The sequence below is a fragment of the Pristiophorus japonicus genome, chromosome 16 (assembly GCF_044704955.1).
Source record: "Pristiophorus japonicus isolate sPriJap1 chromosome 16, sPriJap1.hap1, whole genome shotgun sequence".
Classification (NCBI taxonomy): Eukaryota; Metazoa; Chordata; class Chondrichthyes; family Pristiophoridae; genus Pristiophorus; species Pristiophorus japonicus.
This window is the reverse complement of record NC_091992.1, coordinates 99,389,083-99,406,206: the sequence shown is the minus strand read 5'-3', so window position 1 is coordinate 99,406,206 and position 17,124 is coordinate 99,389,083. Positions and strand designations below refer to the sequence as shown.

Genomic DNA, 17,124 nt, shown 5'->3' with positions numbered 1-17,124 from the left:
ATGCAGTTCGGGAGTGTTTAAACTAATATGGCAGGGGGATGGGAACCTATGCAGCGAGACAGGGCGAAGTAATATGGAGTCAGAAACAGATGGTAGAAAGGTAAAAAGCAATAGTGGAAGCCCGTGTAAACAAAGGCAAGAACCAAAAAGGGCCACACTACATCATAATTCTAAAAGGACAAAGGGTGTTAAAAAAAACAAGCCTGAAGGCTTTGTGTCCTTATGCAAGGAGTATCCGTAATAAGGTGGGTGAATTAACTGTACAAACAGATGTTAACAGATATGATGTGATTGGGATTACTGAGACGTGGCTCCAGGATGATCAGGGCTGGGAACTCAATATCCAAGGGTATTCAACATTCAGGAAGGATAGAATAAAAGGAACAGGAGCTGGGGTACCATTGCTGGTTAAAGAGGAGATTAATGCAATAGTTAGGAAGGACATTAGCTTGGATGATGTGGAATCTATATGGGTAGAGCTGCAGAACACCAAAGGACAAAAAACGTTAGTGGGAGTTGTGTACAGACCTCCAAACAGTAGTAGTGATGTTGGGGAGGGCATCAAACAGGAAATTAGGGGTGCATGCAATAAAGGTGCAGCAGTTATCATGGGTGACTTTAATATGCATATAGATTGGGCTAACCAAATAGGAAGCAATACGGTGGAGGAGGAGTACATAAGGGATGGTTTTCTAGACCAATATGTCGAGAAAGCAACGAGGGGGGAGGCCATCTTAGACTGGGTGTTGTGTAATGAGAGGGGGATTAATTAGCAATCTTGTTGTGCGAGGCCCCTTGGGGACCATAATATTCTACATTAGGATGGAGAATGAAACGGTTAATTCATAGACCATGGTCCAGAACTTAAAGAAGGGTAACTTTGAAGGTATGAGGCGTGAATTGGCTAGGATAGATTGGCGAATGATACTTAAGGGGTTGACAGTGGATGGGCAATGGCAGACATTTAGAGACTGCATGGATGAACTACAACAATTGTACATCCCTGTCTGGCGTAAAAATAAAAAAGGGAAGATGGCTCAACATTGGCTATCAAGTCAGGGATAGTATTAAAGCCAAGGAAGTGGCATACAAATTGGCCAGAAATAGCAGCGAACCTGGGGACTGGGAGAAATTTAGAACTCAGCAGAGGAGGACAAAGGGTTTGATTAGGGCAGGGAAAATAGAGTACGAGAGGAAGCTTGCAGGGAACATTAAGATGGACTGCAAAAGCTTCTATAGATATGTAACGAGAAAAAGATTAGTAAAGACAAACGTAGGTCCCCTGCAGTCAGAATCAGGGGAAGTCATAATGGGGAACAAAGAAATGGCAGACCAATTGAACAAGTTCGGTATTCACTAAGGAGGACACAAACAACCTTCCAGATATAAAAGGGGTCAGAGGGTCTAGTCAGAAGGAGGAACTGAGGGAAATCCTTATTAGTCGGGAAATTGTGTTGGGGAAATTGATGGGATTGAAGGCCGATAACTCCCCAGGGCCTGATGGACTGCATCCCAGAGTACTTAAGGAGGTAGCCTTGGAATTAGCGGATGTATTGACAGTGATTTTCCAACATTCCATAGACTCTGGATCAGTTCCTATGGAGTGGAGGGTAGTCAATGTAACCCCACTTTTTAAAAAAGGAGGGAGAGAGAAAACAGAGAATTATAGACCAGTCAGCCTGACATCGTTAGTGGGTAAAATGATGGAATCAATTATTAAGGGTGTCATAGCAGCGCATTTGGAAAGAGGTGACGTGATAGGTCCAAGTCAGCATGGATTTGTGAAAGGGAAATCATGCTTGACAAATCTTCTAGAATTTTCTGAGGATGTTTCCAGTAGAGTGGACAAGGGAGAACCAGTTGATGTATGCTGTATTTAGACTTTCAGAAGGCTTTCGACAAGGTCCCACACAAGAGATTAATGTGCACAGTTAAAGCACATGGGATTGGGGATAGTATGCTGGTGTGGATTGAGAACTGGTTGGCAGACAGGAAGCAAAAAGTAGGAGTAAATGGATACTTTTCAGAATGGCAGGCAGTGACTAGTGGGGTACCGCAAGGTTCTGTGCTGGGGCCCCAGCTGTTTACATTGTACATTAATGATTTAGATGAGGGGATTAAATGTAGTATCTCCAAATTTGCGGATGACACTAAGTTGGGTGGCAGTGTGAGCTGCGAGGAGGATGCTATGAGGCTGCAGAGTGACTTGGATAGGTTAGGTGAGTGGGCAAATGCATGGCAGATGAAGTATAATGTGGATAAATGTGAGGTTATCCACTTTGGTGGTAAAAACAGAGAGACAGACTATTATCTGAATGGTGACAGATTAGGAAAAGGGGAGATGCAACGAGACCTGGGTGTCATGGTACATCAGTCATTGAAGGTTGGCATGCAGGTACAGCAGGTGGTTAAGAAAGCAAATGGCATGTTGGCCTTCATAGCGAGGGGATTTGAGTTTAGGGGCAGGGAGGTGTTGCTACAGTTGTACAGGGCCTTGGTGAGACCAGACCTGGAGTATTGTGTACAGTTTTGGTCTCCTAACTTGAGGAAGGACATTCTTGCTATTGAGGGAGTGCAGCGAAGGTTCACCAGACTGATTCCCGGGATGGCGGGACTGACATATAAAGAACGACTGGATCAACTGGGCTTGTATTCACTGGAGTTCAGAAGAATGAGAGGGGATCTCACAGAAACGTTTAAAATTCTGACGGGTTTAGACAGGTTAGATGCAGGAAGAATGTTCCCAATGTTGGGGAAGTCCAGAACCAGGGGTCACAGTCTAAGGATAAGGGGTATGCCATTTAGGACCGAGATGAGGAGAAACATCTTCACCCAGAGAGTGATGAACCTGTGGAATTCTCTACCACTGAAAGTTGTTGATTCCAATTCACTAAATATATTCAAAAAGGAGTTAGATGTAGTCCTTACTACTAGGGGGATCAAGGGGTATGGTGAGAAAGCAGGAATGGGGTACTGAAGTTGCATGTTCAGCCATGAACTCATTGAATGGCAGTGCAGGCTCGAAGGGCCGAATGGCCTACTCCTGCACCTATTTTCTATGTTTCTATGTCAATTTCAAATTGACACCTTTCAGCTCAATAACTCAGTGCTTTAACACATTGAACTATTCCCCTTCTAATTTAAAATATTTTTGATCCTGTATGCTAATGCACTGGGCAATTACATTACTGCTATTTACTTCAAGAAAATGAATGTCTCAAAATTAGGCAATTAAAAATTGAGAGTTTCATTGAGCAAGTAATTTGTGCTGTGGCTGCTGGGCAGATCCGATGAATTGTGTCTGGGAATTTGAACCAAACCGGGATGTCAATTTATGTTTGAAGAAGGGCTGAGTTTGTGAGAACATGTTTTCAGACTGAGAGATGCTTTAGTATAATGTTCTCAAAGCTAGCCTTTAGCACGAGTGACCAATCCACAAAGCCACAAAATTAAAGTAGTGCAGGCTACCTGTTATGAGGTACTTTGTACAGCATTCACATGCCAGACGTCAGGCAATGTGAAATAATGTCAATGCTTGCCTTGGGTGTCACCTCTGAGTCTCATTCCAGGGACATGAGCACATAATCTGGGTTGATACTGGAGTACAGTAGGAGTGCTGTCTTTTGGATGAGATGTTAAACCATGTTTTCCCTCTCAAGGATATAAAAATGGTACTAGAAGAGCAGGGGAGTTCTCCAATATTTATAGCTCAACCAACATCACTAGAACAGATTGTCTGGTTAATATCATATTCCTGTTTATCAGACCTTGCTGTGCGCAAATTGGCTGCCGTGTTTTCTTTGTTACAATTGTGACTACACTTCAAAAATACTTCATTGGCTGTAAAGCACTTTGGTACATCCGGTGGTCGTGAAAGATGCAATATAAATGCAACTTTTCCTTTCTTTCCTAAACCATAAATGGATTGCACCCCAAAATCTAAATTAAAAAGATTCTGATTCTTGCTGCCTCATAATTTATTTATAATCATGCTTGGAGGCACTAGTCTAAAGGCATGGATTCATCATTTAGCATCATATGCTGAGTTGTTGTAGGGTTAGCACCCATGATTTCCTCTGTGGCACATTTGTTTTTATTCGTTCCGGGATGTGGGTGTCGCTGGCAAGTCCAGCATTTATTGCCCATCCCTAATTGCCCTTGAGAAGATGTTGGTGAGCTGTTGCCTTGAACTGCTAGTCCTTGTGGTGAAGATATTCCCACAGTGCTGTTCGGGAGGGAGTTCCAGGATTTTGACCCAGGGACGATGAAGGAACAGCGATATACTTCCAAGTATGGATGGTGTGTAACTCGGACGGGAACTTGCAGGTGGTGATGGTCCCATAGTCTGAAATGACCCATTTCATCAATTAGTCTCTGATCTGCAAGGCGCGTAGGAGTAGGTGAAGAGGTAAAATGACAATCAAGATGCTCAGTTTAAATGACTCATCTTATTGTGACCAATGTATTTTCAGTTAGTTACATAGTAAATGAATTACGACACCTTTTTTTGAAGAAGATTCACAGCACCTACAGTTTCCAATTGAAGAACTCAGAATCTTAATGGGCCTCTCCAAGTGCAGACTGGTGACACAACGGATGGTGTGTCTGATACTGATATCACAATCCAGTGACCTCTTAGAATAAAAGTAGAATTCATCAAAGCACCTCCATTGTAGAAATGTTTTTGTGAAGGAAAAAATGAACCTGATGAGGGTTAATTAGTATTGTCATCATCATCATAGGCAGTCCCTCGAAATCGAGGAAGACTTGCTTCCACTCTAAAAATGAGTTCTTAGGTGGCTGAACAGTCCAATACGAGAACCACAGTCCCTGTCTCAGGTGGGACAGATAGTCGTTGAGGGAAAGGGTGAGTGGGACAGGTTTGCTGCACGCTCTTTCCGCTGCCTGCTGTCAAGTTATTTGCTAACTCACAGCAGTAAATAACATAACATAAACAGTCATATAAGTATTACTTTTGAAAGTTAATCACCTGTTCACACCGTTCTAGAACTAAAAAGAAAGAAAGACTTGAAGTTATAAGCTCCTTTCATGACCATCGGATGTCCCAAAGCGCTTTATAGCCAGCTAAGTACTTTTTGGAGTGTAGTTACTGTTGTAATATGGGAAACATGGCAGCCAAATTGCACACAGCAAGCTCCCACAAACAGCAATGTGATAATGACCAGATCATCTGTTTTTGTTATGTCGATTGAGGGATAAATATTGGCCAGGATACCGGAAATAAACATCCTACTCTTCTTCGAAATAGTGCCAGGGGGTCTTTTACATCCACCCGAGAGAGCAGACGGGGTGTCAGTTTAACGCCCCATACAAAAGATGGCACCTCCGACAGTGCAGCATTCCCACACTCCCTCAGTACTGCACTGGAGTGTCAGCCTAGATATATGTGCTCAAGTCCCTGGAGTGGGACCTGAACCCACAACCTTTCTGACTCAGAGATGAGAGTGTTACCCACTGAGCCACAGCTGACATTAACTAAATTAAGAACCCTGTGGAAATTTAAGGTGGTCTTGCATTTCAAAGAATATTTTGTCCTCAACTGCCGAATGTTCTTCATCACGAGCTCTGTATGCATTGTGAGTTACACACTCGTTATATTTGCTAAGTGAAACTGACTTCTCACTGCTATTGGCGAGCACCTGTGTATTTTTTTTTTAAGTATCTAACTGTGATTCCAGGTTAATATTTATCACCTTACTGTTTAGATCCAGGATTCAGTCAGCTAGCCATATTCAGTCTTCATGACTTTAATAGTTATTTCAGAACCTGGAATAGTAGTTATAGTCTGTCCCAGATGTCAGTGGTATTGTTTTGCTATGATGGTAAATATAATGGTGATTTCAACGTGCACTAACTTTTTACATAGAATTACATAGAAATTAGACATGGAAACATAGATTCGGTCCAACCAATCCATGTTGGTGTTTATCCTCCATAGGAGGAGACTGATGATGTAAAGCTTGGTGACAGAGATGGGTTTTAAGGAGGATCTTAAATGAGGAGAGGGTGATGGAGAAGCAGAAGGGTTTAGATAAGGAATTCTAGTGTGAGCCTAGGCCGCCAAAGGCATAGCCATCATTGGTGGGGCAAAGGAAGAGGGAATGCAAGAGAATCCAGAGTTCGAAGAATGGGGAGTTCTGCGGCTGTGGGGTGGGGGGGGGGGGGGGGAAATAGTTGGAGAGCTGGAAGGGGTTGCAGAGATGGGGAGAGGCGAATCTACAGATTTGGACACCACTCCCTCTAGTTCTATATTACAATTTATTGATGTACACCGTGAATGGAAACCGTCCCAGAACACTGTGGGACGCCTCAGTCCACTCCCAATCATGTTTGTACATGGATCAGATCATAGTAAGTGATTGAGCCAACAGCCATCCGTCAGATACTTGAACCAAGGCTGTGATTTCGCTGACCAAGGCGAGTCCTGGAAGCCCAAGGTCTGTAGCCAGGTCCCAGCCTGCTGCTGGCTACAACCCGCTCTCTCCAAGTGATTTTACCTTGATGGGGCTTGTTAAGCCCGCCCATCTAGGTTCCCAGCCAATTAAAAAGAAGTGGGTCAGATGATGTCATTTAATGACACATCATCAGCCAGTTTCCTTAAAGGGACCATATCCATATTAATTTTGACAGTTGTGCTGTCAGTGTTCTACAGCATTGAGCTGCTGCAAACACTGACCAGCACTGCACAGAGATGCACGGCTGCACCCAAGCTCTCCCATGACTCCCTCTATATGCTTATGGAGGGAGTCAGAGCATGCAGGGGGGGTTCTCTTCCCATCCAATGGGTGGAACAGACCTCCCCAGGAAATCAACCTTTTCATTGACATCTTTAATTTCAACACTTTGCCTTCTTGGACAGATTTGTGTGCACCTTTGGAAGTGGCTTAGTGAGTTGCAGTGAATGGTGAGACATAAAAGTACCCCCTGGCAATGGTGATGAGTGCGAAAGGAATGGCTTGGTCAATGCAGGGATGCTTTATGGTGCTGGTGTGGGGTGGTGCCAACCTGGTGCATCATGTGGCACCCAGGGTGTACATAGAAACATAGAAATAGGTGCAGGAGTAGGCCATTCGGCCCTTCGAGCCTGCACCACCATTCAATGAGTTCATGGCTGAACATGCAACTCCAGTCCCCCATTCCTGCTTTCTCACCATACCCCTTGATCCCCCCAATAGTAAGGACTATATCTCACTCCTTTTTGAATATATTTAGTGAATTGGCCTCAACAACTTTCTGTGGTAGAGAATTCCACAGGTTCACCACTCTCTGGATGAAGAAGTTTCTCCTCATCTGGGTCCTAAATGGCTTACCCCTTATCCTTAGACTGTGACCCCTGGTTCTGGACTTCCCAACTTTGGGAACATTCTTCCTGCATTTAACCTGTCTAAACCCATCAGAATTTTAAACGTTTCTATGAGATCCCCTCTCATTCTTCTGAACTCCAGTGAATACAAGCCCAGTTGATCCAGTCTTTCTTCATATGTCAGTCCCGCCATCCCGGGAATCAGTCTGGTGAACCTTCGCTGCACTCCCTCAATAGCAAGAATGTCCTTCTTCAAGTTAGGAGACAAAAACTGTACACAATACTCCAGGTGTGGCCTCACCAAGGCCCTGTACAACTGTAGTAACACCTCCCTGACCCTGTACTCAAATCCCCTCGCTATGAAGGCCAACATGCCATTTGCCGCCTTAACCGCCTGCTGTACCTGCATGCCAACCTTCAATGACTGATGTACCATGACACCCAGGTCTCGTTGCACCTCCCCTTTTCCTAATCTGTCACTATTCAGATAATGGTCTGTCTCTCTGTTTTTACAACCAAAGTGGATAACCTCACATTTATCCACATTATACTTCATCTGCCATGCATTTGCCCACTCACCTAACCTATCCAAGTCACTCTTCAGCCTCATAGCATCCTCTTCGCAGCTCACACTGCCACCCAACTTAGTGTCATCTGCAAACTTGGAGATACTACATTTAATCCCCTCGTCTAAATCATTAACATGCAATGTAAACAGCTGGGGCCCCAGCACAGAACCTTGCGGTACTCCACTAGTCTCTGCCTGAAACGTATCCATTTACTCCTACTCTTTGCTTCCTGTCTGCCAACCAGTTCTCAATCCACGTCAGCACACTACCCCCAATCCCATGTGCCTTAACTTTGCACCTTAATCTCTTGTGTGGGACCTTGTCGAAAGCCTTCTGAAAGTCCAAATACACCACATCAACTGGTTCCCCCTTGTCCACTCTACTGGAAACATCCTCAAAAAATTCCAGAAGATTTGTCAAGCATGATGTCCCTTTTACAAATCCATGCTGACTTGGACCTATCATGTCACCTCTTTCCAAATGCGCTGCTATGACACCCTTAATAATTGATTCCATCATTTAACCCACTACCGATGTCAGGCTGACCGGTCTATAATTCCATGATTTCTCTCTCCCTCCTTTTTTAAAAAGTGGGGTTACATTGGCTACCCTCCACTCCATAGGAACTGATCCAGAGTCTATGGAATGTTGGAAAATGACTGTCAATGCATCCGCTATTTCCAAGGCCACCTCCTTAAGTACTCTGGGATGCAGACCATCAGGCCCTGGGGATTTATCGTCCTTCAATCCCATATATTTCCCCAACACAATTTCCCGACTAATAAGGATTTCCCTCAGTTCCTCCTCCTTATAGACCCTCTGACCCCTTTTATATCCGGAAAGTTGTTTGTGTCCTCCTTAGTGAATACCGAACCAAAGTACTTGTTCAATTGGTCTGCCATTTCTTTGTTCCCCGTTATGACTTCCCCTGATTCTGACTGCAGGGGACCTACGTTTGTATTTACTAACCTTTTTGTCTTTACATATCTATAGATACTTTTGCAGTCTGTCTTAATGTTCCCTGCAAGCTTCCTCTTGTACTCTATTTTCCCTGCCCTAATCAAACCCTTTGTCCTCCTCTGCTGAGTTCTAAATTTCTCCCAGTCCCCGGGTTCGCCGCTGTTTCTGGCCAATTTGTATGCCACTTCCTTGGCTTTAATACTATCCCTGATTTCCCTTGATAGCCACAGTTGAGCCACCTTCCCTTTTTTATTTTTACGCCAGACAGGAATGTGCAATTGTTGTAGTTCATCCATGCGGTCTCTAAATGTCTGCCATTGCCCATCCACTGTCAACCCCTTAAGTATCATTCGCCAATCTATCCTAGCCAATTCACGCCTCATACCTTCAAAGTTACCCTTCTTTAAGTTCTGGACCATGGTCTCTGAATTAACTGTTTCATTCTCCATCCTAATGTAGAATTCCACTATATTATGGTCACTCTTCCCCAAGGGGCCTCGCACAACGAGATTGCTAATTAATCACTCTTCCCCAAGAGGCCTTGCACAACAGCATCAAGTGAAGTAAATCTGGCCATGGTGAGACCATTCCTGGCCTCCCGGGCAGCAATGTGGTCAGGTGCTGATGACTTGTGTCCTGTGCAGCATCAGTTGATTGCAGAGAAGGTTGATGGTTTTGTTGGTGCTGCTCGAGTGTCTGGTGATGCCCCTATGCCTGGTGATGTTGGTGTTGGAGCTAATCGTGGTGGGCTTCTTTGGACCAAGGTGAGATTTTTTCAAGGGCACCGATGCTGATGGAATAGATGGCAGGTGAGGTTGAGATGACAGAAGCGATCTGTCAATGGTGAGAGAGGTTGTTCCAAGGAGGTGACAGTGGATAGAGAGTTTACTGCAAACACTTCCAACCTGCATAAAGCTCAAATGTGTCTTTGAAATCCTGAAGGCTCCAGCTTCTAAGACTGGAAAGTGAACAACTGTGAAATGGTAGCTTTTGCAGCTGTCACCTATCCAGAAGAATGGATGTAAGCTGGAAAAATGGCTTAATTGGCTTTTAATTATCTCTTAATTATCTAAATTGCCTACCCCGCTATTTGGTGTTGGTTCTGTTAAATGCTGACAGATCCAACACATGGGAGACTAGCGCAGAGGTGAGTTGACAGCTGGCTCCTGACCCGCTGTCAATCAATTCTGTTTTGACACCTCTGGCCCAAGTGTCTGAACTAATACTGACCCCAGAACTCAAAGTTTGATCTCTTTGATAGTTTTATACATTTAACCAGTATGTTGTGACTATTATTCATTCTACAGAACACTCAGGAGACATGAACACACATACTGGGCAACTTACCATTTTGTATGGCTATAATGAATAATTAGCTTGTTGAAAATATTCAGGGTATCATCAATATCAGTAAATTTTAAGGTTAACTTTTAACTTCTCAGGATTTATATTTGAAACAACCGGTGATTTCTTTGGACTACAAATTATTTGTGCTTTTCATTTTAGTGGTGCAAACTATTTCTATGAAACAATTAGAACAGCTTAATACTAATTATTAAAGGCCATTAATAGATAGGAAAACTTACAACAAATGCCTTTACCTTCCACTCAACCTCTCCCCTTCCCCCAGCAAATTAGAAGATTATTTCCTATCTTACATACATTGTATAATTTTTTAAAAATTCTGAATCAGAAAGTAATGGTATAGTGATTTCTATGTAATTCAAATGTGCAAATGATTCAGTGTTGATGCCTTCATTTGCTTTGCAGAGTCAGATATTATATCAATGGCAGATTCTACCATAACAGTTGATGACATTGAAGATGAACTTTTTAAAATTGAACGGATAAGAGATATACTGGTTCGAAGAGAGTCTGAACTCCGATACATGTGAGTATAAGTGTTTTCCGTTATTTTAACACGTAGCATTTTGACCCTGATCTAAATTGTGCACTGCTGGAGCTCCAATAAGCTGTAGGAGGATGTGTTCTTTTCTCCATGTCTTTGATTGTAGTTATACCATCAGAGGCATCACCCTGTCCTCGCTGCACAGCACTGCCCCCCGGTCATCAAGATCCACGGTGCGTCCCTGGACAACGTGGACCACTTCCCTTATCTCGGGAGCCTCCTATCAACAAGAGCAGGCATTGACAACGAAATCCAACACCACCTCCAGTGCGCCAGTGCAGCCTTCGGCCGCCTGAGGAAAAGAGTGTTTGAAGACCAGGCCCTCAAAACTGTCACCAAACTCATGGTCTACAGGGCTGTAGTAATACCAGCCTGCCTGTATGGCTCAGAAACATGGACCATGTACAGCAGACACCTCAAGTCGCTGGAGAAATACCACTAACAATGTCTCCGCAAGATCCTGCAAATCCCCTGGGAGGACAGATGTACCAACGCTAGCGTCCTCGTCCAGGCTAACATCCCCAGCATTGAAGCACTGACCACACTTGATCAGCTCCGCTGGGTAGGCCACATCGTTCATATGCCAGACACGAGACTCCCAAAGCCAAGTGCTCTACTCGGAACTCCTTCACAACAAACGAGCCAAAGATGGGCAGTGGAAATGTTACAATGACACCCTCAAAGCCTCCCTGATAAAGAGCAACATCCCCACTGACACCTGGGAGTCCTTGGCCGAAGACTGCCCTAAGTGGAGGAAGTGCATCCGGGAGGGCGCTGAGCTCCTCGAGTCTCGTCGCCGAGAGCATGCAGAAATCAAGCGCAGGCAGCGGAAAGAGCGTGCGGCAAACCAGTTCCACCCACCCCTTCCTTCAACGACTATTTGTCCCACCTGTGTCAGAGACTGTGATTCTCGTATTGGACTGTACAGCCACCTAAGAACTCATTTTAAGAGTGGAAGCAAGTCTTCCTCGATTCCGAGGGACTGCCTATGATGATGACCATCAGAGGAAGTACCAGACAGAGACATGGTAATGATGCCTCCTATTCACATTATACGGAATAGTTTCCTTTCTACCCATTAACTATTTCTACTTAAAATACTGCCTGTGGGACTGGTTCTGTCCAGTTATATAATTAACAAACCACGCCGCTGACCTACTTACAGAAGCTCCTTGACTCCATCAGTTACAAAAGTATATAATATACTCCATTATTCAAATAGACACCTCATGCACCTTCCGATAACCTTAGAAACATTGGCAGCATCCTGGTTTCATCCATCTTCTGGATGCTAGCTCAATTGAGGCATTGGGATGGTAAAGCCAAGGAACAGTGTGTGAGGAGGGTGGGTGGGTGGGGAGAGGTAAAGAGGGGTGAGCACTAATTTCTTTTGAGGAACAACAAAAAATGCTTTGATATGAATAACATAATTGCTAATTATTGCATTGTAAAGTTTGTTGGTTTATTTTTAAAGCATTAGGAAATCAATGTCAATTTCTGCCAAGTTAATGAAAATCTTGTGTTGAAGATGTTGTTACATAAGAACATAAGAAATAGGAGCAGGAGTAGACCATTTGGACCCTCGAACCTGCTCCGCCATTTAAAAGATCATGTCTGATCTGATCATGGACTCAGCTCCACTTCCCTGCCCGCTCCCCATAACTCTTTATTCCCTTATCGCTCAAAAATCTGTCTTTCTCTGCCTTAAATATATTCAATGACCCAGCCTCCATAGCTCGCTGGGGCAGAGAATTCCACAAATTTACAACCCTCTGAGAGAAGAAATTTCTCCTCATCTCAGTTTTAAATGGGCGGCCCCTTATTCTGAGACTATGCCCCCTATTCTTAATTTCCCTTGAGTGGAGATATCTTCTCTGTATCCACCTTGCTGAGCCCTCTCATTACCTTATATGTTTCGATAAGATCTCCTGTCATTCATCTGAACTCCAATGAGTATTGGCCCAACCTGCCCAACATACTCAACCTATTTTGATAATTCAACCCCATCATTTCTGGAATCAACCGAGTGAACCTTCTCTGAACAGCCTCCAATGCAAGTATATGCTTCCTTAAATACGGAGACCAAAACTGTATGCAGTACTCTAGATGTGGCCTCGCCAATACCCTGTACAGTTGTAGCAGGATTTCTCTGCTTTTATACTCCATCCCCCTTGCAATAAAGACCAACATTTCGTTTGCCTTCCTGATTAATTGTTGTACCTGCATATTAACTTTTTGTATCGTCAGCAAACTTGGCTACGTTACACTCAGTCCCTTCTTCCAAGTCGTTAATATAGATTGTAAATAGTTGGGGTCCCAGCACTGATCCCTGTGGCACCTCACTAGTTACTGGTTGCCAACCAGAGAATGAACCATTTATCCTGACTCTCTGTTCTCTGTTAGTTAGCCAATCCTCTATCCATGCTAATATATTACCCCCAACCCCGTGAACTTTTATCTTGTGCAGGAACCTTTTATGTGGCACCTTATGAATGCCTTCTGGAAATCCAAATACATGACATCCACTGGTTCCCCCTTATCCATCCTGGTCGTTACATCCTCAAAGAACTCCAGAAAATTTGTCAAACATGATTTCCCTTCATAAAACCATGCTGACTCTGCTTGATTGAATTATGCTTTTCTAACTGTCCTGCTACTGCTTCCTTAATAATGGACTTCAGTATTTTAACAACGACAGATGTTAGGCTAACTGGTCTATAGTTTCCAGTTTTCTGTCTGCCTCCTTTTTTAAATAGGAGCATTACATTTGCGGGTTTCCAATCCATTGGGACCTCCCCAGTATCCAGGGAATTTTGGTAGATTACAACCAATGCATCCACTATCTCTGCAGTCCCTTCTTTTAAGACCCTACGATGCAAGCCACCAGGTCCAGGGGACTTGTCCGCCTTTAGTCCCAATATTTTTCCAAGTACTACTTCTTTAGTGATAGTGATTGTATCACGTTCCTTCGGTCCCTTTAGCCCCTTGATTATCCAGTATTGGGATGTTTTTTAGTGCCTTCTACCGTGAAGACCGATACAAAAGATTGGTTCAAAGTCTCTGCCATTTCCCTGTTCCCCATTATTAATTCCCCAGTTTCATCCTCTAAGGGATCAACATTTACTTTAACCACTTTTTTCCTTTTTTATGTACCTGTAGAAACTCTTACTATCTGTTTTTATATTTCGTGTTAGTTTACATTCATAATCTATCTTCCCTCTCTTTATTAATTCTTTAGTCATTCTTTGCTGGCTTTTAAAAGTTTCCCAATCCTCTGGCCTCCCACTAGTCCTGGCCACTTTGTATGGCTTTGTTTTCAATTTGATACCATCTCTTATTTCCTTAGTTAGCCACGGATGGTAATTGTAAGATTTGATTATTGTAAGAAGTTGGCATTGTAAGATTTATAAATCTCTCTGGCATTAAATTGACAGCAAGATCAATTCCTTTATAATAATTTGGAATACGTTTATTAAACAGACACACATGCGCATAGCCTATCAGACAAACAGCAGTCGACAAGTATCCTATGGATTTTACTGAGTTACAACAGGCACAGTGATGTTACAATAATGAGCTCCAGATTTATAAATACATATACTTTCCTCGCATAGCACATAGCTTCTGGTTCTGTGGAGGGAGGTTTCCTGCTTTGTTGTGCGGAAAGAAGAGAATTAGCAAGTTTGGGCTTGACTTTTTAATTCTCAAATATTTTGTATCAGTCTTTACGGTAGAGGACATTAACAAGTTAGAATCAGGGGAAGTCATAACTGTGAACAAAGAAATGGCAGACCAATTGAACAAGAACTTTGGTTCGGTATTCACTAAGGTGGACACAAACAACTTTCCGGATATAAAAGGGGTCAGAGGGTCTAGTAAGAAGGAGGAACTGAGGGAAATCCTTATTAGTCGGGAAATTGTGTTGGGGAAATTGATGGGATTGAAGGCCACTAAATCCCCAGGGCCTGATGGTCTGCATCCCAGAGTACTTAAGGAGGTGGCCTTGGAAATAGCAGATGCATTGACAGTCATTTTCCAACGTTCCATAGACTTTGGATCAATTCCTATGGAGTGGAGGGTAGCCAATGTAACCCCACTTTTTAAAAAAGGAGGGAGAGAGAAAACAGGGAATTATAGACCGGTCAGCCTGACATCGGTAGTGGGTAAAATGATGGAATCAATTATTAAGGATGTCATAGCAGCGCATTTGGAAAGAGGTGACATGATAGGTCCAAGTCAGCATGGATTTGTGAAAGGGAAATCATGCTTGACAAATCTTCTGGAATTTTTTGAGGATGTTTCCAGTAGAGTGGACAAGGGAGAACCAGTTGATGTGGCGTATTTTGACTTTCAGAAGGCTTTCGACAAGGTCCCACACAAGAGATTAAGGTGCAAAGTTAAAGCACATGGGATTGGGGGTAGTGTGCTGACATGGATTGAGAACTGGTTGGCAGACAGGAAGCAAAAAGTAGGAGTAAATGGATACTTTTCAGAATGGCAGGCAGTGACTAGTGGGGTACCGCAAGGTTCTGTGCTGGGGCCCCAGCTGTTTTCATTGCACATTAATGATTTAGTCGAGGGGATTAAATGTAGTATCTCCAAGTTTGCAGATGACACTAAGTTGGGTGGCAGTGTGAGCTGCGAGGAGGATGCTATGAGGCTGCAGAGTGACTTGGATAGGTTAGGTGAGTGGGCAAATGCATGGCAGATGAAGTATAATGTAGATAAATGTAAGATTATCCACTTGTGTTGTGAAAACAGAGAGACAGACTATTATCTGAATGGTGACAGATTAGGAAAAGGGGAGGTGCAACGAGACCTGGGTGTCATGATACATCAGTCATTGAAGGTTGGCATGCAGGTACAGCAGGCGGTTAAGAAGGCAAATGGCATGTTGGCCTTCATAGCGAGGGGATTTGAGTACAGGGGCAGGGAGTCATTACTACAATTGTACAAGGCCTTGGTGAGGCCACACCTGGAGTATTGTGTACAGTTTTGGTCTCCTAACTTGTGGAAGGACATTCTTGTTATTGAGGGAGTGCAGCGAAGGTTCACCAGACTGATTCCCAGGATAGCGGGACTAACATATGAAGAAAGACTGGATCAACTGGGCTTGTATTCACTGGAGTTCAGAAGAATGAGAGGGGATCTCATAGAAACGTTTAAAATTCTGATGGGTTTAGACAGGTTAGATGCAGGAAGAATGTTCCTAATGTTGGGGAAGTCCAGAACCAGGGGTCACAGTCTAAGGATAAGGGGTAAGCCATTTAGGACCGAGATGAGGAGAAACTTCTTCACCCAGAGAGTAGGGAACCTGTGGAATTCTCTACCACAGAAAGTTGTTGAGGCCAATTCACTAAATACATTCAAAACGGAGTTAGATGTAGTCCTTATTACTAGGGGGATCAAGGGGTATGGCGAGAAAGCAGGAATGGGGTACTGAAGTTGCATGTTCAGCCATGAACTCATTGAATGGCGGTGCAAGCTCGAAGGGCCGAATGGCCTACTCCTGCACCTATTTTCTATGTTTCTATGTAATATTCCAACAGTGGATAGTCAGGGGGCTAAATGGCGAGAGGAGCTTAACACAATCACAATCACTAAGGAGGTGGTACTCAGTAAGGTAATGGGACTAAAGGCACATAATCCCCTGGACCTGATGGCTTGCACTCTAGGGTCTTGAGAGAAGTAGCAACAGGGATTGTGGATGCATTGATTGTAATTTACCAAAATTCCCTGGGTTCTGGGGAGGTCCCAGCAGATTGGAAAACTGCAAATGTAACGCCCCTATTTAAAAAAGGAGGCAGACAAAAAGCAGTAAACTATAGACCAGTTAGCCTAACATCTGTGGTTGATAAAATGTTGGAGTCCATTATTAAAGAAGTAGTAGCAGGACATTTGGAAAAGCAAAATTCGGTCAGGCAGAGTCAGCATGGATTTATGAAGGGGAAGTCATGCTTGACAAATTTGATGGCGTTCTTTGAGAATGTAATGAACAGGATGGATAAAGGGGAACCAGTGGATGTAGTGTATTTAGACTTCCAGAAGACATTTGACTTGGTGCCACATAAAAGGCTACTGCACACGATAAAAGTTAACGGGGTTGGGGGTAATATATTAACATGGATAGAGGATTGGCGAACTAACAGAGAACAGAGAGTCAGGATAAATGGTTCATTCTCTGGTTGTCAACCAGTAACTAGTGAGGTGCCGCAGGGATCAGTGCTGGGACCCCAACTATTTACAATCTATATTAATGACTTGGAAGAAGGGACTGAGTGTAACGTAGCCAAGTTTGCTGACGATACAAAAATGGGAGGAAAAGCAATGTGTGAGAAGGACACAAAAATTCTGCAAAAGGA

General features: G+C 43.5%; 1 protein-coding gene across 1 annotated transcript in view; it reads left to right on the top strand.

Moving 5' to 3' along the window:
• The window catches only part of LOC139226676 (bMERB domain-containing protein 1-like), an 88,860-nt gene that overhangs the window by 19,011 nt on the left and 52,725 nt on the right, over nucleotides 1–17,124 (top strand). Inside the window, exon 2 of the mRNA XM_070857598.1 lies at nucleotides 10,624–10,744. Coding sequence (XP_070713699.1) covers nucleotides 10,624–10,744 — 121 coding nt within the window. The remainder of the gene's footprint in view (nucleotides 1–10,623; nucleotides 10,745–17,124) is intronic.